The 25,551-nt window shown below is 45.4% G+C and overlaps 1 protein-coding gene across 2 annotated transcripts in view; it reads right to left on the bottom strand.

Annotated features, from left to right (window-relative positions):
• Positions 1 to 24,482, bottom strand: part of spon1b (spondin 1b) — an 89,617-nt gene extending 65,135 nt beyond the window's left edge. Inside the window, exons 1-6 of one of the 2 annotated variants that reach the window (XM_023817916.2) lie at positions 23,911 to 24,482; positions 22,415 to 22,521; positions 17,698 to 17,831; positions 11,710 to 11,783; positions 11,344 to 11,466; positions 4,192 to 4,340 (exon numbers count right to left, since the gene is read on the bottom strand). In XM_023817916.2, the coding sequence (XP_023673684.1) occupies positions 4,192 to 4,340; positions 11,344 to 11,466; positions 11,710 to 11,783; positions 17,698 to 17,831; positions 22,415 to 22,521; positions 23,911 to 24,133 (810 nt within the window). In that variant the 5' untranslated portion in view covers positions 24,134 to 24,482. The remainder of the gene's footprint in view (positions 1 to 4,191; positions 4,341 to 11,343; positions 11,467 to 11,709; positions 11,784 to 17,697; positions 17,832 to 22,414; positions 22,522 to 23,910) is intronic. The other variant, XM_023817908.2, reaches the window with a different exon arrangement.
• Positions 24,483 to 25,551: the final 1,069 nt, after the last annotated feature.

The following is a 25,551-nucleotide window of genomic DNA, read 5'->3' as shown; positions in this document are numbered from 1 at the left end:
GAGGTTGCAAACGGGCAGGGCATCTAAATCTCTGTTATCACAAAAGACTGAGGGCATCTGAGTCTCTGCTATCATGGCAGAGCAAGGGCATGTGAATCTCTGTTATCACCGCAGACTAAGGGCATCTCAATCTCTCTTATCACTGCAGACTGAGGTTGTCTGGTTCTCTATTATCACAGCAGACTGAGGGCATCTGAATCTCTGTTATCACAGCAGACTGAATGCATCTGAGTCTCTGCTATCATGGCAGAGCAAGGGCATCTGAATCTCTGTTATCATTGCAGACTGAGGGTGTCTGAATCTCTGTTTTCTCAACAGACTGAGGGTGTCTGAATCTCTGTTATCACAGCAGACCAAGGGCCTCTAAAACTCTGTTATGACAGCAGACAAATGGTGTCTGAATCTGTTATCACAGCAGACTAAGGACATCTGAAACTATCACAGCAGACAAAATGTGTCTAAGTCTCTGTTATCACAGGAGACTGAGGGCATTTGAATCTCTGCAATCACAGCAGACTGAGGTCATATGAGTCTGTTATCACAGCAGACTGAGGGTATTTGAATCTTTGATATCACAGTAGACAGAGGGCAGCTGAACCTTTGTTACCACAGCAGACCAAGGGCGTTTGAATCTCTTTTATCACAGCAGACTGAAGACATCTGAATCTCTATTACCACAGCAGACTGAGGGTATTTGAATCTTTGATATCACAGTAGACAGAGGGCGTTTGAATGTCTGTTATCACAGCAGACTGAGGGCATCTGAATCTCTGTTATCACGGCAGTCCGAAGACTTCTAAAACTTCTAAAACATAGCAGAAGGCTAAGAGCACACTATGAAAGCACCGGATAGCCCAACAACTTAATTAACAGTGAATGAAAGAACTGGTTATCACACACACCCTGGTGACATGCATCTCCCGTGCACACCCACCACACACACCCACCACACACACGCCTCCAGCACACACATCCCCCACACACACCTGCAAACACTTCCCACACAAGCCTCCCGCACACGCCTTCTGCACGTCCCCCCGAGCCTCTCACACACACCCCCACACACGTCTCTATCGCACATACATGCACATCTATTGTGCCTTCTGCACACACACCCCTGCACACTCTTAATCCTCTTTTAGCTGCAAGTCTCCTGGACATTTATAACGGATGTACTGCTTTATTTCCAGTGAGGTAATCTGGGCTCTTATTGATCCGATAGTAACGGAGCTATTCAGGCACTGAGATTTCATCACTGTCGTGACGTCACCTCACAATATCATTAAACAAGCTGAGAGAGCAATATCCACCACTGGTTACCACCGCAGTACATCGCTCCTGCACTGTGAGGTGACTATTTCTATCTCATTTCTAACATGTGTTATTTTATCAGACCACACCCCCCCCCCCCCAACACGAAGAATTCCCAAGCTGCTAATTTGAACCTCAGCTACAGAAAGCTACCCTGAACCCTCTTCGTCTGAAACCATGCACGGAATTCAAAAATGCTTACTTTCTGCAGGAAACGGGGAAGTTAGCCTTTTTACAGAGGTCGCTGGGATAAATCATAGCTTCATTTGTGCCGAACAACTGAGTCAGCGTGCCATTTGGAAAGGCGGGAGGTGCCGAGGTTCTGGTGAAACGTGTAAGGAGACCGTGATCACGCTTGGCCCACAAGCACGTTTGCGCTGCATATGATAGCACAGAGACACAACTGAGTCACACTAACAGCTAGCTCATTGAAACACACAAGCTACCACCTATTTTCTGAAGCCACTTGTCCTATTCAGGGTCATTGGAGGGGTGTTGAGCCTACAAGCGCAAGGCAGGGAACAACCCAGGATGGGGCTTCAACCCAATGCAGGCCACTCTCACGCACCATTCACAACTATAGACAATTTGGCAATTCCAATTAGCCTCGGCATGTTTTTGGACTGTGTGGGTAAACAGGAGCAGGATGAAACCCCCGACGACATGAGGAGAACATGCAAACTCACAGAGCCACAGCAGAGACTCGAACCCTAGTCCTAGAGGTGTGAGATAACACTCCTAACTACTGCACTGCCAGAGTGGATATATTATACCTTTCGCTTCGTATTTTTACACATCACACACATCATTCTGCTCCACATTAGCAGTGACCATGAACTACTAAGTGCTGAACATCTGCATGAGTGACTGGACAGGCTGACTCTGGGAGGACAAAAAGGTGACAGTCACACCCTGCAGGAGTGCAGGAGAGAACCACGGACTGTCACAATGTGAGAGGGTAAATCCTTACAAAGTTACTGAGAGGGTTACGAAACAATATGGGGGCTATGACCAAAGAGAGTATGAGTGCATCTGACTAACAGGCAGCCATGCTGATGGAGGATGGACATGAGGCACGTCCATGACTCTGATGCCATGTCACAGGCGTGAGAGAGAATGCAGCTGGCCGACTTCTCATCCACAGCACACTGGCCCCTGCCTGACAGAGCAGGTTCTGTGTGTCATGCTACTGGGCCTTTTAGAATAGCAGCAGGGTCACCATGACACTGGCAGCACAGGGCAGGACTGCATAGGGCAGGCCCTCACAGGACAGGGCAAGATAGGCCATCACAGGACAGGGCAGGATAGGCCATCACAGGACAGGGCAGGATAGGCCATCACAGGACAGGGCAGGATAGGCCATCACAGGACAGGGCAGCATAGGCCATCACAGGATAGTGCAGGCCTTCACAGGGCACATGCTCACATGGCCACACGAAGACAGCTTCACCTAACCACAGGTCTCTGTATAGCTGGATGAGGGAAATGGAGAACATGCAACCCACCCCCAGCATGCACACACACACAACCACACACACACAGACCGGTACTCATGCACACACACACAGACATACATACAGACCTGTACTTATGTCTTTGTGGGGACCGTCTATTCATTTCTATGGGTAAAACCCTAATCTCAAAAACGATGACCTTACCACTACCCAGCCCTAACCTTAACAATAAGTATCCAAACAAAATACAAGGACCAAGTGTCTCCACAATGTAATGTATACCTGGACCACACACACACACACACACACACACAGCGCGGAGGTACAATTCAAAACCTCCAACCCCGGGTATGAGCCTGTGGTGCTACCCACGTTGCTGCTGTCTGACATTCATATTTGCCGTTAATATTCTGGCTGACCACAAAGGTGAGGCCATGTCGCAGGACGGATCTGCCCGTGGGCTGAAACATGCCTCGATTAGCAGCTGTTGCTCGTAGCACTGTGGGAAACACGAACAGATACTTGCATAACATAGCCGTCTGGCACCACCTTCCCTGACCTGTGACACTGCCGCACTTAAGACCTCTGCGCTCTGTGGTCTGCCTGGTCTGTGCTTCCTGCACTCTGCACACCGATGACCTCCTGCTCATCATCTGTCTGGTCTGTCCCTCCTGCACTCTGCACACCGATGACCTCCTGCTCATCATCTGCCTGGTCTGTGCCTCCTGCACTCTGCACACCGATGACCTCCTGCTTGTCGGTCTACCTGGACTGTGCCTCCTGCACTCTGCACACCGATGACCTCCTGCTCATCATCTGCCTGGTCTGTCCCTCCTGCACTCTGCACACCGATGACCTCCTGCTCATCATCTGTCTGGTCTGTCCTTCCTGCACTCTGCACACCGATGACCTCCTGCTCATCATCTGCCTGGTCTGTGCCTCCTGCACTCTGCACACCGATGACCTCCTGCTTGTCGGTCTACCTGGACTGTGCCTCCTGCACTCTGCACACTGATGACCTCCTGCTTGTGTCTGTCTGGTCTGTGCCTCTCTGCCACTTTGCACATTGTCATCCCCTCCCATTCAAACACAGAAAATGAACATTAAATTGCAGCAGAGCTGAGATGAGCCGATACTGACTAATGTGTCTAATTAAGATGCCAGAAGCCCCTCCATTAACTGATCAGCCTTTGACACGCACATCCTACTAAATCAAGGCTGAGGCACCGGAGGAACAACCCAAAAGAAATCATGAAGATTAGTTTTAAAAGAAAACAGATAACCAGGCCTAAGTCTTTATGACCAGCATGAGTTTGTCTGACATTGCTTGCTTTTTCCCGGTGAAAGTCTGACAGTGAAAAACAGTCACACACTCATACAGTACGCAGCTCATTATCACCGACGGGTCACATCCTCGAAATCTTACCTTCTGGCGGATCTCCTCCTCCATCTTGACGGGTGAGCCCAATTCGGCCACCTGCTTGACCCCCTCGCTGGCGTAGCCCCCGTACTCCCAAAGGACATAATTCTTCGAGTGGGATGCCCCGATTATGGCTGACCAGTGGTTGGCACGTCCTGTAAACATGAGGACACAGCATGGATACCTGATCTTGCGCATCTCGTACTCTCTGAGTGACACATCGTAACAGCATGACTGGAGCCGCGGGAGAATCTACAGAACACGCAGCTAAATACTGCCTGAAATAAGCAGCAAGTGTGGACAAGCTGATGTCTGTTTATCTTTTAATGCTGCAGAAATCAATTGAGAACAGCCCACACCATGCATTGTTGTTGAATATTGGAGTTAATCCCAACAAAGCATAAATATCTACCAAACTGTGTTTACTTCAACACCACTACTTTCGATAACTGGGTACAAAGCTGGAAAAAAATGTAGCTCTCGTTTTTGAAGGTCATATATTACTTGTTTTTCTCACAAGTTACTCTGGAATAATCATGTATAAATATGCTAAGAACGCTATAAGAACAAACATAGGAAATAAATACCAAGGAAATACAGTGATATGAAAGACTTCATATTTAGCATGAGGAAGAGACAAAAACTTTCACACTTGTAGTCCTTGTAAAAACAAACAAACAAACAAAATTAAACCTTATTTTTAAAGAATTAATGGAGAACAATACATTTTAGTCTGCTTTACATATTCCTGAAGGAACATGAAGTTGATTTGTATGGAATGTTAACAAAATATATAAATATATAAATATATATATATATATATATATATATATATATATATTGTCACGTTCGGGCTCGGGCGAGCAGGGAAATAGGCGATCGGAGCCAGGAAGTCAGGGAAACTGGGTTTAATTGCACGAACGGACTGACAGGTACGGACATCGACGGACAATACAATGACAAGTCTGGGGAAGACTGACTCAGACGAGGACTAAATACACAAGACAAGCTAGACTTAACAGGACACAGGCGATCACAATTAGGGCTGAACACGAGGTAACGAGGTGGGCGTGGCACACATCGGGAGCGGACGGAGCGGGGCGTGACATATATATATATATATCATTTTTTATTATTTATATATATTTATATATTTTTTGTGCCCCGTGACTTTCTGGGTCCTGGAAACTGGTCCTCATAAGGGAAAAAAACGGGTATTCATCACATTGTGTCCCCATAAGGTAAGCTGGCCCCACTCACACACACACACACAAACACTGACTGGCCATGTTATTAGGTTCTCTTGCTAGTACCAGGTTGGACCCCCCTTTTGCTTTCGGAACCGCTTTAATTCTGGCCAGCATACATTCAGCAAGGTGCTTGAAACATTCCTCAGAGACTTTGGTCCATGCTGCCATGACAGCATCAGTTTTGTCATCTGCACCTTCATGATGTGAATCTCCCATTAAACCACATCCCATAGGTTCTCTATTGGATTGAGATCTGGTGACTGTGGAGGCCAGTGGAGTACATGAACTCATTGTTCAAAAGTCTGGGATGATATGAGCTTTGTGGCATGGAGCATCATCTTGCTGGAAGTAGTCATTACAGGCTGGGTACAGTGTGGTCATAAAGGGATGGACATGGTCAGCAACAAGACTCCGGTAAGCTGTGGCACTGATGCTCAGTTGGTACTAAAAGGCCATAGTGCACTACGAAAATACCCCCCCCCCACCCCATCACACTGCAGCAGCAGTATAAATTGCTGTTACAATGCAGGATGGATCCATGCTTTCATGTTGTTTACTGAAAATTCTGATCCTATCACCTGAATATAGCAGCAGAAATCAAGATTCATCTGACCAGGCAACATTTTTCCAATCTTTCATTGTCCAATGATTGGCTGATTAGATATTTGATTCAACAAGCAGTTGAACAGGCCTACCAAATTAAGTGGCCAGTGAGTGTATATACTGAACAAAAAAATTAACACAACACCCAACTTAAACTCAAAGATTTTATTGAAAGTAAATTAATCAATGGAAATCTGAGAAGGGAAATGGATTCATGGCTCTCTTTGTTGCAGACACCCCAAAACACAAGGCAGCTCATGGCAAAGAATTCCTGTATTTGTATCTGGGGCGAGCACCATTCGTCTCCATAGAGCCCATCAGCCGGTTGACTGTGGCCTGTGGAATCATCCACTCTTCAGCTTCTGCGTGATGCTGCCTGACATCGGTGTGCTGATCCAGAGTGCCGGGGGTCCGACTGCATGCCGTTGCCTGACAATAGCAGACTGAACCCAATCCTGGACTTGCCCCATGACTTGTTTTCTGGGTCCTGGGTGGAGCTTTTCCTCGCCCACCCTTGCCTGTATCGCTGGGTTGAGGTTTTTGCTTTTCTCCTACCTCACCGGTCACCCCCCCAGCCACCCACTCACACTCTCTCTCTCCTCCATTCTCTCAGTCCAGGAAAGACCGCTAACACATGAGGACACCGTCGCCACTGGACACCTGCTCCCTTGCAAGTTTCTTTGTGCCGACCCTCTGTGCCACTGTTACTGGGTTTTGTTTTTTGGTTCCATATTTGTTCCCCTCTGGCTTGCTGTAGTTTCGCATTTTAAAATAATCATGCCACTTTGAGACCTCAACCCAGCTCTCTGTCCATGTCTTTGTGCCTTGAAACACAATACATTAAATAGTAACAAAAGCCTTTTTTATTTGCCAAAGAAATAGGTTTTGTGTGCCTACAAAAATCCCAGATTTCTTGTTTCCAAACTGCTGCAAAATGGGAGCAAAATTAAGAGTGTTGTATTTATATTTTTCTTCCCTATAAATATTTTGGAACCTCATTCACATTCCTGGTACGTTTCAACAGACAAACCTTGACTGCATTCATCTCACCCAGCTTTGGTTCTGGAAGATAAATGCCCCGAAAGCCAGCACAACCTACTGTACCTGTACACTAAAGTACCCTTGCAGCAACAAGCAATGATAAAAGCCATTGATATTAGCCACAGAGTGCTGGCAGGCTAATTTACCCCCTCATGTAATCTTATACAGCTAAATAACATCCCCAGATGTTGCTGGCCTGGAAAGGCTGGTGTCCTGTCCTGTAAAGTCTTTGGGGAACAGCCTGCCTTGACCAGCGGTCACCTCCATAAAGTCTCTGTGTTCTTCAGTTTGACCAGCATTTCACTGTAAAATGCATCCCATGAACAGCTCCATCAACTGATATGGGTATAAATGCAGACACCCACCAAGAACTCTATAGCACTTTGCAATTTCTTCATAGAAATTAATATATAAAATGCGTCAGTATATACACATATAACTGGTTCTAGCTTATTTGTCTTCCTTCTCTGATCCGTTTTCTTCTGACCCTCAGTACAACATCAGAAACTGCACCCTATGGAAAAACCTTTTGTGTGGGAGAGAGTTCCCCTCTTCACCTAAGCGTGGTCTTTGAAGGAGATCAAATCTAACGATGGGAGTGTATCTCGTACCCAAAGGAGAAGGAGATACAACCATGATAACCAGCCTGCGCTTTGTGCTGTACAAAATCTCCCTTTGATACAGCTACTTTAATCTTGGAAATTATTCCATGAAAATGCCCACTGCTATTATGCATAATAGCAAATAAATTTGCCAGTCGAATGATGTAATGTTGTTTCCATCTGTGCAAAATCCATAGCTCTGCTTATAAGAGACGGAAAGCAGCGACGCAGACATTCAGGCGTTCTAAGAAATCGATGCACTGCCTTCCCTTTGAAAACAAAACAAATGTAATGCATATGAGAACAGTAACAGGAGGCTTTCCAGTGCACTGGGCTACCACAACACCTCAGCATTCCATTTTCCTGTGCAATTTACAGCGTGACAAACCATATGCACATCGTCACAGGAATGCTTACCGCACACAATGTAAGGTCAATCCCTCTACATCCAGCAGGCCTGCATTGAGGCTCAGCCCTGTTGTACCAGTGCTGATCGCCCGCTTCCTGCTTTTCAGTATTAGAGTAGACCTCCTGTCAAGTCCTAATTGTGTCATTTGATACTTAGCTGTGTGGGTTTACAGCTGAAGTCCCCATGGAGGGGCAGCTTTGCAACCTGTCATGTGATCAGGTCATCACCATCCCAACAAAGCCTATTTAGCACACGCCCATGGCGCTGAGTGGCGGCCAGTAGATGGCAGCACAGGGGTCGACTGGCCATTGCTGTACATATGAACACCGCAGAGCGTCACTCCTGATCACAATACGTTCCACTTGTGCGTCCATGTGTTCCCCAAGAACAGGTCCCAGGAACACAGGACGCTACCACAACACATCACAATCTAAAATTCCCTGGGGAGGGGTCATTAAGGCCAATCCCATGCTTTTTAAAAAACCTTCAATCCTCCATCAATGAATCCAACATCCTGCCTTCCAGGGCTGAACGGAGCAACGACCAGCTGAAACCAAACAGGACAAGTGTGATTGTGAGTAGATGATGATTACATGCTAGTTAGGGGGAAATCAGGAGATTTTCCACCAATTAACTATAAATGTCATAGATTCAAAGCTAAATAATTACTCAAGCTGCACAATGTTCTGTGGAGAGGACTAAATTATACCATCACAAAGGTAATAATGAAAGCCTGAACACGCTGATGGCTGCGCTGACGGTGGTGAGTTACAGCCGCGTCCAGCGTCAGTGACATCGTACAACTCCACTTAAACAAAAAGAGACGGCCATGATGAGGGGGACTTTGACGAGGGTGGGGGGGCCTATTCCGGATGCTACAGGCACAGAGAAGGGAACGGCCCAGGACGGGGTGCCAGCCCATAGCAGAGAACCAATATAATATAATTAAGCAATAATATACGAGAAGGAATGTGGTTGTACTCCAATATATCACAGCTGTGAATCAGTCGTAGGCACGAGGCTGCAGGCTGTGATATATTGGAGTGCAACCGCTCGACATCGAGTATGTTATTGCTTTTATACAACAGTTCATTGAGTAGCATTTATAAGGCAACAGTAATAAGATACAACACTTTGTTTATTTACTTTAACATTTACAGGCCTCTGCAAAGAAAAATAGTTCCTGTAACGTCAGCGAAAGTGGGGAGGGCTATCGCTCCTAACCTTCTGCATACCCGGAAAATTCAGTCTGTAACCAGCATCGTGTTGTCTAATATCGCCGATGCCAGCAGTGAAACAACTAGCCAGCTTATTAGCGGAATCACTTTGTATTGTAAATTAAAACCATGCCGTAGGTCTAATAAATAAAATACTGTGGCGCTCGAATGGTGAAGAGATCATAAGGCGGACAGCAAAGTTTGGTTTTTAGCACTCTTTTATTAAAAAAGACAAAACAACAAGTGAGTAAAAAATAAACTCACTTACTCACACAGATGGGGAGCCTTTAAAGAGACAAAAGTGCATACAGGCAATAGAGACAGGGCACAAGGAGTCATACTCTGAAAACTTTTTTTTTTCGGTTCAACAGCTTATAAAAATTTAAGATCCAAAATAGATCAAAATAAATCCAACAAAACGGAATATATATGAACCCTTACTTTACTCTCACTTCTGCCTACATTCATTTTGGAACAGGTGGAAACGCGGGCAGGTTCTCAAAAGGCACCAAGCAAGAACCAGCCCAGCACTGGCTCTGTGTTGGTGGAGATGAGACGTATGTAACGGTCTTTAGATACACCTGTAAAGCGGAGTGATACAGCTGATGTCAAATGTCCAAGTGCGATTATACTCTGATAACCGTACTCATGCAATTGTCACACTGCAAGGACCACAATAGTCTGCTGGGTTGAAACCATCAATAAGTGCTAAAACATTTTTACTCAGTCACAAGAAGCTAAACTTGGCAAAAAGTTTAAAAGTTTTGCAGTTTTAATGATGGATTCTTCTCAACGTTATCTAGTTTTAAAAAAATCAGTCTACAATTTACCGGTGTTGCTTTAGCATGATCTCTGCATGCGCACTCTGAGACAGTCATAATTTTTCTGGTCCTTGCTAAGTGATTCAGTCACAGAACGTGTGGCCTGTTTGTGAGAAATTAAACAAAAATAAGAAAAGAGGAGAAAAGTGAACAAGAACTGCTCACGAAAAGATATTCGTCTTTCTCTGAATGGAAATATTTTATATTCCTTGGAGTCGATACTGAGCAAGTGATTTGTCAGCACTGCTTTGTGTCTGCTGACACAACTCACGGCAACACCATCAACTTATTTGACAAACTCTTGGTAAATAAGTTCTATATAGCTGTACTGTATAGTTGGTTTTCTACTCCTAAATATCGCAAAAACTTCAAATGTCACAATGTGAACTTTTTCCAGTATCGTTCAGCCATAACACACACAATATGTTTTTAAAAAATAATATGGTTATTATGTACTGTATTATGTAAGATGATGTGGATAAGTGACAGGCTAACCTTCGTTTTAGCAGCAATTATTTTGACATACAGGAATCGTAGAAAGTAAATTAGGCTAAAGGCTAAATGTCACATATCTATGGCTAATCATGCATTACTGGATGAGTCTGTCAAACCTGTCTTCTTTTAAGATGTATTTGCATTGCAGATATTTAAGTTCTGCTTTAAATACTGACAGACGACTGTATTTTTATTCGCTTTTAATGTGAAGTGCTTCCACACAATTGATGCTTTTGCTCTTTATCGCACACAAATGATGCTTTAGGTCTTTATTTGGACTCTCATCCCCTATGCACCATTTGGCAAGAAACAATAAAGGAAATTTTTTATGGATTTTTATGCTGCGAAATGGGGGAGTTGGTCGTGATGGGAGGGAGGGCATGAGGAAGTGGTTCCATGACGGGGGGTGGGGGCATGAGGGGAGGGTGTAGATGGGGGGCCATGAGGAAAGTGTTCCATGACAGGGGGGCCATGAGGAGGGAGGTTATGATGGGGGGGGGGGGGCATTGAGGGAGCGGCTGGAGGGGGAATAGAGACTATGACGACTATACCGTTTAAGGCTTCTGGGTCTTAGTCTGGTTTTTCCCAGTACTGTCCTCCAATCGTTATTGATCACAGTGGGGAAGCAGCTCTTCAGCACTAATACCCGGGATTAATCTACACTCGTTAAATCAGCTTCAAGGTTATGTGAATAGCAGGCAGGACGAGGATGTTACTCACGGGGGTAGTCCTTGGGGTGCATCTTCTCGGACCAGTTCCCGTAGAATGTCAGCCTGTACTTGGCCGTGCCACAGGCACAGCACTCCAGGATGGGCTTTTCCGTCGCCTCGCCAAGGAGCGACTCTGCAAAGTGACACAACGGTGCCTGGTGAGTAGGCGGGCAGGCGGGCGGGAGAGGATGCTCACTCCGCAGGCAGTGTGGATATTAACGGGCAAACGGCGGCCCGGGTGACGGAATTCGTCAGGCTTTGAAATCTTGTGGAGTCGCCCTTCGGCGGCTCCTCCTGTAATTACGTGTTTAAACTGGATTGAAACTAAACTGAGTCTGGGGTTGGCTCAATTCTGCAGTGGTAATGAGCGGCGTACCTTTCTCACACATCCTCTTTGTGAGAGAACCTTCATCCTGGAAGTAGATAATCCTCTTCTGCACAATGCTGGCCCTGTAAAGCAGGAATCAGAGTTCAGGAAACAATCAAAGGTCACCACTGCAAGGAGATCTCCAGCACCATCTCGCTTGGGAGCCGTCAATGAGGCCATAGACGGAAAGGCAGGATGGAGAAATGGTGTGAACCACATCAGCCAATCAGCTCCCATAACGTCAGCTTTGTTATTTTATAAGCCATGTGCAACACTGGGGTTGGCAGTGATTGCAATTTGCAGCATTATTAAAGTCCATAAGACAAAACAGCAGCAAAGTCATCTGCAGTGCCATAAAGTCTTTACAGTGTGACCTTCTGACAGGTGAAGCACCGATTACACATAGATATCTCTGCATGTCCCCTGAAGGCGCCATGCAGCCCACAGACCGTCACGCTATGTCAGATTTCTAGCTGTCTGCATGTGCAAAACAATGCGATTGTGGAGAGGGGGGGCAGCCTGGCTCTTCGGATGGGGCTGCTGTCATATGATCAGGCCCGATCATGCTAATTGGCTCCTCCATCCATCAGTCTTTACCATGAACTTCAATTGTGGTGATCTGCATGTATTTTTGGGTTCCTGTTATTCAACACAAATCGAAAGCATATGGGAAAACAACATAAATAAAAATATGGAATAAATGCTCAGCCTCCACCAGGCCAGACAGATCATCTGTAACTCTGTGCTCAACCTGACTCAATTTTTAAAAATCAATTCCTCCTTACCCTACTGCTATCAAAGAAATACAGCTTAAAATAAAACACAGCTCTTACACACCAGTCGAATCAAGCAATCTAAATCTAAATCTGTAAACGAGTGGCTCCTATCACACCCTCATACTAAAAGGAAGTGGCCAGCCAGCTTCCCGCACACGCGTGGGGGCCGCAGCCAGTCACACCACCATTATCAGGCAGGTGGCGTCACCCGCCCTCCACGCCAGACAATTAACATCACAGGGCCCACATATGTACGTACGGGCGATGGGTCCCTCAGCTACACACCACAATTCACTGCAGTAAGAGCTAGACCCATTTTCCTGTTGAGATTCTGAGATAACAGCGGCCCATTTCCAGCACAGAAAACAGTCTGCTGGTGAAGTGTGTAAATGGCAGCTCTCTCTTCTGCAGGGGGAGTTGGCATGGGCGAGACGTTCTCTGCACGCTGCAGGACGGTAAAGAGCCTCTCCAGCAGTCCGTGTCCGTCGGCACCAGCACACATCTCTGCCATATTGCTGTTCTCACAGTTTTGCATATGGTGTTTGTTTCATCAATTGTGTTTCACTTGCCTTTTTGGCACTCAAGTACCGTAAAATACAGACAGAAATTTCTGCCAAACACAATACATGAAATGTGTTTTAGCCAAGTGCATTTTCAGTATCGCTGGAAATTTGTAGTAAAGGAGAATTCCTTTGTGCAATCATCAAATCAGTCACATGCCATTTGGTGCATCCACATCTCTTGGGAAGCATACTGTGTACATATTCTCATATTTCTATTCAGTTGCGCTGTCTGGTACTCTGATCTCCGCTAATTGGCATGTCTAAATTGGCCAAAGAGTATGTTTATCAGAGCGTGTGCGTATTTCTGTGTACACGCATTGTTGTGTGTGTGTGTGTGTGTGTGTGCATCCTTTCCGGCTGTAACTCTGCTCTGCCCAAACCCCTGAGCAGCATAAGCATTTGGAAGATGAACGGATGCATGTATATTAAGGGGTATTTAACAACTGAAAGCCATGGATGATGGACGATATGTTTTCTATAAACAGAATTACATTGCTGAGAGCAGACAGCCTTGTTCTTCATTGTGGCACACTTTGTAAAAGTAAAACTTCGAAAGCTACAGTGGTTCCACTGACCCGGAATTATCTGGCTGATGAAGTCACTTGAGGACAACCATTCAGAGCTGCTCATGAATCAGGTTCTGTACAGTAGCCTGGGCCCTGGGAGTCCAGTGAGAATGGGCATCATCCAGAGGGCCCCCGGGGGGGAAACCCGAGCCTGTGGCGGCGGGCAGCCCAGCGGAACATGCCGGACTCCCGAGGGCCGTGCTGACATGGTACCACTGCAGCCGACACATGCAAACCCAAGACCGGAGAGCAGGGGTGCAAGCAGACAGACAGCATGCAGAAGAAGCAGCAATCCTGCACTGCCAGACCAAATGTTATTATCAAAGTAGGAAAAGTCAATCTCAAATGCACACATGAATAGTAAAATGCTCCACAGCGTGCAATGTGTACGAGAGCATGGTTAGATGATGTAGGTTATGGCCTCCCCACACGCATGAGTTTAAGGTGAATTGCTGTCCCTGTATGGCCTTTATTATGCATGGTATGTATAACCCAGGGTGTGACTCTGCCCTGCCTGATTATGGGAGAGGGATGAGTGCAACAAAATATCTGTGTTCTTAGTGAGTAATAAAGTAACTGGCACATACAGAACTGCACAAAAGTCGTAGGCTGTCAAAGGAAATATTTAAAGTGTGTATAAGCTCAAAAAAACTTCACATTAGTATATATGCAAATGAGCAGTAACAATAAAAAATTGTCTTCCCAGTGATATCTTTTTGGATGACTAGAACACCCATAATACGGCACCTCAGTATATTCCCCGCTAACAATTTTTCCTTTTAGGAACGTTTACTAAACATTGATTATGGAATGGAAACGTTCAAAGTGTCCAGTTTTCCCAGGGTTCCTAGAACGCTATACCACTGCTACAACTGTGACTAATAATGCAGCCAGTTGAATGGCACAGCAGAGCAGTGAAATACATTGTTGTGCAGAGTTGGGGCCATTCCGGGATGCATTCAACAATTCCAATCCAAATCAGGAAATAGATCTGGGGTTGGAATTTAAATCTCCCTGAAATTCACATTCAATTCCAGATCTGTTCCCCATAGCTTTTTTTCCAGTCCGAACCCCAGTTCCATTTCTTAAGGTTTGGAATTGATGAATGCATTCCGGAATTGTCCCAACCTGGCTGTGTTGCACCTCAAAGGTCATGGGTTCAAGGTTGGGCAGCGTGTTTATTGTATACAAATTCAGCACTATTATAACGCAATATTTTTTTATATGTTCCAACATTAATTGTGTTAAAACGATGCCCAGGTGTGTGGGTTATCGTGCTGTTAAAATGTAAATTGTGAAAATAACGTTCCATTAATGTAACAGTAAGGACGTTCTCTGCCTGCTTTGAGAAGAATCTCAGATAACGTTCCCTGTTAGCTGGGATTTTACATGGTTACTGCAAATACTGGATTGACTTTAGGAGAGGCTTTGAAATGGCTAAACTAGCACTATCATGGTTTTACACTGACGTGAAAATCTTTTAATCTTCATTTTCGCGTGGCAGCCTTTTGCACTGTGGTGTATTTTGTTTCGTGAGGTGGTTGTGACAACTGTGGGGCAGAATCATCCTTACAGGTGAGCAGATACGAGTGACTCTGAAAGGCCTCACCGACCGCAGCAGCAGCGGCAACAGCAGCAGCAGCAGACCTTTAATTGTTCATGATTTAATCCAGTCGCACCTCAGTTTCACATTTCTTAGCACAGGATGGCCTGCAGGCACTTCAGGCAGTCAGTCGTGCTGATGGTTACTTAACATCCAATCTAAATCCTATCAACGAGGCATTATTACGGCCACACTCACTTCTCTGCCTCAGTGCTTAATGCCTGCCATTTAAAGCGAGTCTGTGTGTGTGTGTGTGTGTGCGTGTGTGTGTGTGTGTATGTACGACAGGTGCGCAACTTTTACATCAGTTTTGTTGTTGCCTAATAAAGACCGATCATTCAAAACATCTCCATATGTATAAAGAATTAGGTGAATTGTATTCGTTGTTGGAATTTACAGAGGAACTTTGCCTTGGAGATCTCAGGGAAACAGCACATTAAACGCTAATTAGTCGCCATCACAAGCGTGGAGCTGTGTCCCCCAGGAAAGCCACATGAAGCGTGAAGTGTCCATACCAGAGAGATGGTCATAGTCTTCGTTTAACAGAACATCCTGCTTAGATGGTATTATTATTTCTCATACTAAAATGCCCGGGGTGATGCAGTGTCTATCTATTATAATTCAGGTAGATGATGTGTCTTCACGGAGTTCCCTACCATAGCTAAGGGGGCTTAATGTTTGTAATATAGCATTTATAAAGCCATTCAGCCTCACTTCATGTTGCTCTCCTTCGCAAGCTGAATAATAAAAGCGAACACTGCACATATAAATGCTCATTTGTATTAATTACAGTCCTGTTACGTTTTCCACTTGGGAAGTGTAATTTAAGTAGCCATAAAACTGCTTCAAGGCCTTCGGAGCCCTCAAGCTAGTGTGTGATTCCGTGTGCTGTACGTAACGCTAAAATCTCTGGAGAAGCCAGTCTACTGTACTGCTGTGGCACTCATGACTGGTCCATGCTAACCTGTAAGTGAGGATGGCCCTAATCACACCAAGAACAATCCTGAGGTAGTTCTGATATCCCTGACAGACCACGGTGTCTGTAAGGCATTTTCAAGCAAACCAGCTCCAGCTCCAGACTTCGCTGGCCAGGTCTCCTCAGCGGCTTTTATAAGGAGCACTGTGATGTGCCTCTTCATGAGAGGGTCTCTCTTTGCCATCCAGTTCCATGCAATCAAGTACCATCCTGAAAATGGACCCGCTCTGCTCCAGTGGCACCATCTAACAGCAATTTAATTGAGTCCCTCAACTTTACGTTGCAAACTCTGGTGCCCCCACCCCCCCTCCACCCCCCCCACTCCCCGGATCTCCTCCCTTTTCTCTCCTCCATTTACCCTCTGCATTCTCCTGCTGGGGAGAGTATCCCAAAGTCTACGATGCCAGCGGCACAGAGGCAGAGCACAGAGATTCACGTCTGACTCATCGTGGGCAATCTGGGAATGATGGTCCATGGAGCAGCACGAGATTCTGGCTTGAGGAACTGGACACTGCGGTGATGCAGAAAATGCGGAGGAAGAGACGGGAAGTTCGGTTTCTCTGGACAGCTGTCACTCGACTTGACGAGCATATAGTAAAGTGTGTTACTGTGAAATATATATGCATTTATGATCTGAAATGGCCAGTGTGCGCTGATGTCTGAATTAAGGTATGTAGTAATGCAGTCGTGGCAATGACATGCAAGACCAGACCTCTGTATCCATACGTGATGGACACCGTATCTAAACATCAGCTCCGTGGGCATCAATGGCCCCAAGTATCCTGTTGGCCCTAGGGCACTGCAGACACTGAGGGCCCAGTTGGCCCCAAGGGCCCCACCAACACCAAGGGCCAAGTTGAGATAATAAACTCCATGAAATGATGGCCCTAATCACACCAAGGAAGATCTCTGATATCCCTGACACACCCCAATGTTCTCCCCCACTGACATCGAGGGTCCTCTTGGCCCCGAGGACCCCACCAACACTGAGGTCCCTGCTGGCTGCCCCTAGGACCCTGCCAACACCAAGGGGGTCGCAAGGTGGCCCCTGGGACCCCAGTGTTCCCAAAGTCCCCTCCAGCACCAACGGCCCCAATCAGCTGGGCCCTAGGACAGCGTCGGCCCTGAGGACCTTGCCAGCACCTAGGGCCCCACCAACTGGCCCCAAGGGTCCTGCCAGGGCGAGATGGTGGGCACAGATCCTACTGCATTGAAATACCAGCTTTGGTTAAGCGCTGTTCCCAACTTCCTGCAAACTGCCCATCCAGCCAGGCCTGGGTTCGGACCACATCAGAAACACTGCCTATGGCGGACAGATTATACTATACTTAGTGTTACTATTACTATGTCACTCACCTCAGGACAAGAACTGTCCCTTTAATGGCTTAGTGGGGTAAGTAAAGGATCACACCTCCCTCCCTCATCGCTATCTCCCCTTTCCAGCTGGATGTCAGACTAATGTCTTCCGCACCCTTTCCCATCTCCTGGGAAAACAAACAGAGACAATACTCACTTCAGGATGACACAGCCACTGCCAGCGGGGGGCGCCATCCAGAACACTTGTATTCTCGTCCTTCTCCTCGGGGTGCTCTCTGTCACAGCGGGTGGACAGTTTGTCATGAACTGAGTGTCCTCTTCATCTATGATCTAAAAGAATTAAGACAAATTGACAGCTACATTTCTGCCATTTCAATGAAATAAATGCAAACATGTATCACTTCACTTCAATATGTTAATTACGAGCGCAGTGAAACTGTTTGAATATTTACAATGTTTACAGAGTGTGTGATATTTACGGTCACGCACACACACTTCGATATAATTACAGGCATGATTCAGGAACTGAACCGAAAACCGACAGCTTTACGTCTCAGCTGACAACATTCTATTATAATAAAAAGTGTGACGCCACCCAACTATTAACGGATGCAGAATCTGTGCTGGATTTTAACAAAAACTAAGGAGATCATTGAGCAGCCTAAGCGATGACACATCACGCCACGTATCAGGCCCGCATCATGAGGCACTGCAGCTCGTAGCGAAGGCAGAAGATGTTTGTATCAAGAGGGGCCTACAGGGGATGCTGGTAATCTCCCCGCAAAAGGGGAGGCCATTGGAAGCTGTCGCCTGAAATCCCAGCATCCTCTGGGCTTCTAAAGGCTTGCTGAGCCCCGCCCCCTTGCCAGAATACATCCTCCATAATCGTTCCTGTCTTTTCCTCAGGGGACAGCTTGCTGTAAGCCACGCAGTGGATCATTCGCAAATGGCTATGTGAGATCTGCTGTGTTTCTCTACATTATTTTCCCGTTTATCTTTGCGCCGTATGAGGAAAAGCAGGCCCTATGTCAGGGATGAGACCTACATCTGTGCCCGCTGTTCCCCGCTAATGCCCCTGCTGCCATGTGAGCTCCTCCCGAGAGCAGAACGACGGCGAGCTTCCCGACGCCCAAAGCCCTGCTGCCGTGTCAAACGTGCCCTGGCACGAGTGACCACAGGAACTGCTGATCGCTCCTACTGCAGCTCTGCCAGCCGAAGGAGGGACAACCGTCAGTTATTTATTACCAGTCGACAGTCTGTCCTTTCCTCAGAAACATTGCACTCATGTGTCATATACTTCTAAGTGCTCCAGACATAATAAAAACATGTGTTTAATTTTTCAGCTCTGCATTCAGAGTGAAGTATAAATTGGATTTAAATCGCAGTCAAGTCCACCATGGAATCCACTTCTCAATCTAAGGTCCAACGCGCAGCAGCACAAACGTCATAAAGCAGCAGTCCGGGTTCCCAAGGCATCTAATAATAGCTTCTGGATTTCTCACATGTCCAGTCCTCCTCTCCTCCATGACAGTGCCATGGGAGCACAATGGCATCCAGCTGTGATGAACAGCAGCTTGCAGGGGCAGAACTAGCCGCACTGTAACACTGCTATCCAGGCTACGGAAATAGAAGGTGTGCCTCCGTGCCTAGTTGTACAAAGGGGAGAATACTTCAGCATTGCACTTCAGCAGAGCCCACACTCCCCAGGCCGCCGTCGCCTCCGAGTTTCTGTGGCAGTGTGTTCACACTGTTCCAAAAGTCCTGTCCATCGAATGCTGCAAGCCAATCCAGTGGGGATGTTTTCTTTATGTATTCTGAATCGCTTAACGTGCGTGAACAACCAAGGGTTCAGAAAAAGTACACCAAGAGACATCGAGAGGCAAAGAAAATTTGTTGCAGCCACGAGACTTTCCCAGCAGACCTGCAAAAAAAAAATGCACTTCATCTATTGCTCTGCCAGAGGTATTTTTCTGCCCAGCAGCACTGGGCTACACCTTGGGGGAAGCCTCACTGCCAGTTATCCTCCCTGGGAGCATGACTCGGGAGTACTGGAGCGGACCCAGGAGATGCGATCAGGCAGAGGCTTGGGGGACCTGCTGAGTACCCCGTGTGGAGCTTGGCGTGTCTGAGCGAGGCCTGCAGGACAGAGGACGTCTTCCGCAATCCTGCACACCCAGCCCACACTTCAGGAGTCAGCGTGTGGGAGACAAGAGGCCTGCTCTGCTGTCAGCTACACACAACCTGGCAGCAGTGACCTGTCGCTGTCACTGCCTGTGGACTGGGCTCCAATTTGACGAGCCGTCTGCCTGTATTATAGGGAGGAGACTGAAGCCACAACACCTCAACTACACAGGCGAAGCCGTGGGGCACAGATCAGTCACAGGCCGCAAAGGAAGAAGGAACAGCCGCTTCCATTTTTCTACAGCACCAATGCATCCACTAAAATGAAGCCCTCAAGCTGAGAACAGCACTCAGAACCGCTTAAGGTGCAGGCTTCCTACAGAATAATAATAATAATAATAATAATAATATTAATAATAATAATGCTGGGTGAGGTGATGCTTCACATGACCTGCTTCACAAAGAGGTTTCCCTTCTTCACCCCTGACATTTAATTTGGTCTGTCATGAAGCGGCGAGTCACTCTGAGATGGGCGCCCAAGCCTTCTGCTAAATATCAACAGCTCGCAACAGCAGGGAAATACAGAATGTCAGCGGACCGCACTCGGCATAGGAAGCTGATGAGAGCCAGGAAATAGCCAAAAGAATAAAGATAACCATCTTCTATTTCATGGGAGAGGGGCAGCTATGGAAAAGAGCAACAATCCCGTTCTCACTTCCTGTGGTCAGCTGACCAGGCATCCTGTGGTCACTTGATTAGACTTCCTGTGGTCAGCTGACGGAGCTACACCAATAAAAATGACTGACTTCATCATTTGCTATCAGGTGTCCCATCTAAACTGATTATGACTTGCTGCACTTGCCCTTTTCTAAAGACTCGAAAAATGCTTCAGTAAATTAAAAACACATTTTACTCTGAATTCACTTTGATATGTAAACCCACAAATAAGTAAGAGTAACGCTGTTAGATATAGTTCAGTATGTTCCGAGGTTGCACGTGTATTTATATAACTGTTACAGGGTTACAATGCATTTCTGTTGCAAAGTCTGAACATAATTAGACAAAGAGATTGTTTAGATTTTTCGTTGTGGATAAGAGCACATTTCTGATCCAATTTTTGATGGGTTTATTAGTGCCTGAGTCTACAACATACTTTTTAATTAACTCCCATGTAATTCTGAAGTCAGCTATTGATCTTTAAAAGGGCTGCTCAGGGTTCCATTGTGTACAGAAATTGGTTTCTGTGTATTATTTTTCATTAGCATTAGAAATAAACCCCCACAGAGTTGTGCTACGTGAATTATTTAAGCTCAGCTGCACCGTTCCTACAAATTCTCATAAATGCTATGCTTTCGTAAAATAAAGCCGGCAGAAAATCATTAGGATGTCATTTTGCCGGCCTCAGCAAAAGGTGCAAACTTTCAAATGTGAAAGAGCATAAGGTTTAGAGGTTGTCTGTTAATAGAATCACTCGGCTTTAGCACGGCGCAGTAATTTGTGGAGTCAGACACAGGTTAACAGCTAGGCTGCCACCGCAGCAGATCTGCTGAGAGAGCTTCTCTGAGGTGACATCAGCCACATAGCAGCTTGCCCTGGGAACCAGCCCTCATCCACTTTTCACTTGTCTCAACTTGAAGACACCTGGAAACTATTATTCTGTGTAACTGGCGGAATGGTGCTGCACACCATGGAATGTCTACAAGGGATTCTGTAATCTGCATTAAAGACTAATGCGCCTCACAATTCATGCATATAAAAAAACAAACTAATCAACCCATTAAAGATCAACATGTTTGGCTGAGAGGTGCATGTGGCTTCAGTGATATTGTTAATATTCCACATTTTATAGCGAAATCAGAGTCAGTGCGCTTGTTTTGGCTCAGACTGATTCGCGCCTTTATGTCTCCAGAGGAAGAGGCAGAAAAAGCGGTGATGTAGCAGATTTATAAATGCTTATAAATGGGGCTTTGGTGCCAGACAGGGAGCCTGTCAGTTAGGAGTGTGAAAGTGGAGTCAGAGTTTCCTACTCATCTATCGGTATATAGGCCATTCAAAATAAAAATATTACGTGTATTTTAGAATGCAAGCACATTTATAAATATCACTTTATGCACTGTATCTCCTTAAAAATGAAAAATGGACCGTCAAAACGTTTTGAAGGTTCCTCGTGTAAAAGTATGAGGCCTTCAGCACAGCCACGACGCATTTTGCTGGATGAATTTTTCGAGTGTCTCCGAAACGCTGCAGTTCACTTTCTGAATCAGCTGAAGCCAAGTCTAGCCAGCACCACGCCATGCAGAACCAGGGATGGGAAGCAGCGTGAGCACACCACAGCCGTCAGCAGCCTTCAGCTGAAGAGGACGCAGGATTACAGCTTGTGAAGATGTTTCTGCATTCACTCCTTGGTGGAGGGTGGGGGCAGAGGGATGGGGGGGGGGGGGGCAGGGCAGTAAAGGAGCCCTTTGCAGCAGCGCATATAGTGTTATTGTAAACAGTGGCAGGTGGAAATGCATGCCCGCAGGCCGCCGTGAGAATTGCGGCATCACCACTGACCTGCTTGCCCCAGTCGCCACCGACATACCCTCTAGGTACCTACATGACCGCCATAAGGGTCAGGAGCGACCGGTGATGTTCCAAATACCACAGATGATGATTTAAAAAAAAGTTCCAGTAAGTGAAGTTTATGTGAGGATCCTGAAGATGTTATCCGTCTGTGTGTCACCACATCGAGTACAATTCCAGTTCATATCGCTACAGCATTGTCCATTTATGCTTGATTTCCTGAGTCTTACCTGAAAATTTCCAGCATAATCTTCATCTTTGTCGCCATCCTTTCCCTCCTTCAAAGCGATGAGTGTAAAGCCTCGGAAATAGGAAGGGCTGGACGCGTACAGAGTCACTGAAAATAGAAAGTGGACAATGTCAGACATACAGCGTCGTTTGGTTTTAATTTTCTTACACAATGTTTTCCTGAATACAGAATACGACCACGTTTTCTGGATGATTGTATTTGCCCAATCCTTACTGTAAGGTATGTTATAATAATTGAAAACAAATCAAAATGGCAATTACTGCAGATCAAGAGAGAATACAATGAGGTATAGTGATACTCCTGAAATGAAGAACAGGATGCAAATCTGTCTGCAATGTCTGAGAAAACAGGCTTTAACTTAGATATTCCAGAAAAAAAAAATATTTACAACCAAAACTTTGACTCATCAGCAGGGACAGTTGAGAAGAATACCTTTCAGGTTAACGGCAATCTAATAAATTATTCATATTTTCCGTTGAAAACCATAAGAAAGGTGGATTATGGTAAAATTCGGGTCATTCGCAGTAACTGTGTAATTAATAAAAAGGTTTTTAAGCAGTGATTATCGCGAGCTCCGTATGAAGCTCACACATTGAGCCGGTGCCTGTGAACTCGCCTGCATAATTTACTGACATAACAGCGACATTCAAAACAAGCACTATTAAAGGCTTTCCGTTTGGAACTGCGGCCCCTATCTGGTAAAGATGCTTTCATCTTAATTTCTGAATTTCATTATAAACCTTATTGACAAATATTAGAACGCGAAAAAAATGCCTGTAATTAATCCATTAAGATCATTATCGTTATTATTGTTGTTGTTGATGATGTTGAAGCTGCTTTTTTATTACTGTTGTGCGATCTTTTAATTATTAATAGCGTATAATTAAAATTCTAGATTAAAATACCGAATAATTCCTGTTAATAAACAAAGGTAACGAAGCTTTAAATAAGAACTGGGTCTATTTAAAAATTGCATTGTTAAGGACATTCGCTCTTTGGCTGTTCATTTTATGATTTTTTCACCAAAAGGCATTACCAGTTTGTGTTACAATCAAAATGCAACGTATAAAGTTCATGTCGTTATAACGAGCATGAAGAACATGCTTTATTGTTTTTTTTCTGCACTGATAATATTTTTAGCTTGGCAAAGATTAACGCAAACCGTTTTAGGTCGATGTAAATAAGTTTTACCCGTAATGGCCCGGCAGCCTCAAAACTGACATGTGTATTTCGGTTAAGATTGCGGCATACCACCTAACAGTGAAACATTAAAGCACATGGCAAAAGTTTCACATGCTGCCAAGCTGGAAGCTACCGAAATGCTGCGACATTTTGTACTGTATGTGTCCCACACTTCATACACTCTAACCTAATCTAGCAATGACATCATGGTCTGGGTAAGAGATAACACGACCACAGGTACGTATATAATAGATGCCGTATCAAATGAATAAGCGGTATAATGACATACTGTACCTCTATAAGTGCTCCCAGGCTGGTAATTTTCGGGGTCCCCCTCCACTCTGAGCCGAAACTCATTATAGCCCTCTCTCCTGGTGCCTTGAGCCCTTAAGATCCTGCTGCAATATCCGTCCGATTTGGCCGTTTTATCTGCACCTTCCTCGGAATAAGCGAAGACATTGCATGCAAAAGTGGAGATGAGACACTGCAGCAGCAGTACGTGCGGCTGTATTCCCATCCTGGGCAATGTATATCGGCAGATCTATCCAGGCAGTCAATGCGAGAGAAAGAGAAAACGGACGAACGGAGCAGGGAAATCCTTCCCACAACTCCAGAAATTGACCAAACTTGTCAATTTCTCGGAGCGCCCTCCCTTTGCTTGTGAAAAGACGGTCTCATCTACCGAGAACATAAAGCCATGCGGATGTGAGACCCAGCACTCCCAGCCCGGAGGATCGCACGGCTCTGATGATGTTTACTTAACAGAGCAATTCACAGGGAAAGATAGGGGAGGGAAACGCCGTTGTCTGTCTCCCAGACATCCAGGCAGGGGCTGAACTATACTGGCTGAAATGTGCCAACAGACTTTAACAAAGCGTGGACATTCCCACCAGGAGCTGCCGTGATTGCCGAGTCTTGCTTTAGACTCAGATGTTTGCACAGCCCTGATTCCTAACAGTTGCTCAGAGAAACATACGGATCTTGGTTAATAATACTACGGATCTTGGTTAATAGGCTAATGCTGTTGATCTCATTTAATAATACCACAGACCTTGGTTAACAATACTCTTTAACTAGGTTAATAATACTATTAATCTTAGTTAATGATACCACGGATCTCGATTAATAGCCTATTACCATGGATATCGGTTTAATAATACTACTTCATATCTTGATTAATAATACTCCGGATCTTGGCTATAATTATAATACCCTTGTTGATCCTGGTTAATAATGCTATATGGATCTTGGTTATAATACTACGGACCTCGTTTATTAAAACATGCATATCGCTTCGTTGTTCGCAACTTAGGCTACTGCTCCGTTTTCATTTATGACTATAGGATGCTCACTACTTCGGTATATTTCAATACTTCTCTAGAAATTGTCTAGTTCGGCTTTATATACGAAACACTAACTTAACGCCGACAGTCATATATACTACCTAGCAATATTTTCAGTTAAATCCCACGTTTGTGTTCAAACTTTCCCTGTCTGCTTTTGAGCACTCTCATACAAGGATATGGGAGTTGCGACGTGTGAGCTATATATTCGTAGACTTCTTTAAAATGAACCATTCTAAATATTGTACTTACTACATCATGATCTACACAAACCGATATAAGTTAGTGTCCAGTTAAGTTTTCTCGTGGTTTTAAATAGCCTACATCTATCAGCCTTTGCTTGCTGGTCCACCAGCAACGGATATACTTACGATGCCTAGATACTGAGGCAGCTTTCAGGGTGTCCAAACGACCAGCATGGGCTTATTACGGAGTACCGATCGACGGAGCAAGCGAATCAATACATAATAATAATAATAATGACAAAAATAAATAAGTCTAAATCTGTTCCGTTTGACTGGCATACATATATAAAGTAAGCTCCTTTTGAATTAAATTGTTTAAAAACGCCTTGGTTGACCTTACAACTTAT

This window comes from Paramormyrops kingsleyae, chromosome 11 (assembly GCF_048594095.1).
Source record: "Paramormyrops kingsleyae isolate MSU_618 chromosome 11, PKINGS_0.4, whole genome shotgun sequence".
Classification (NCBI taxonomy): Eukaryota; Metazoa; Chordata; class Actinopteri; order Osteoglossiformes; family Mormyridae; genus Paramormyrops; species Paramormyrops kingsleyae.
Note: the sequence above shows the minus strand (reverse complement) of the source record. Positions and strands in the feature narration are given on the sequence as shown.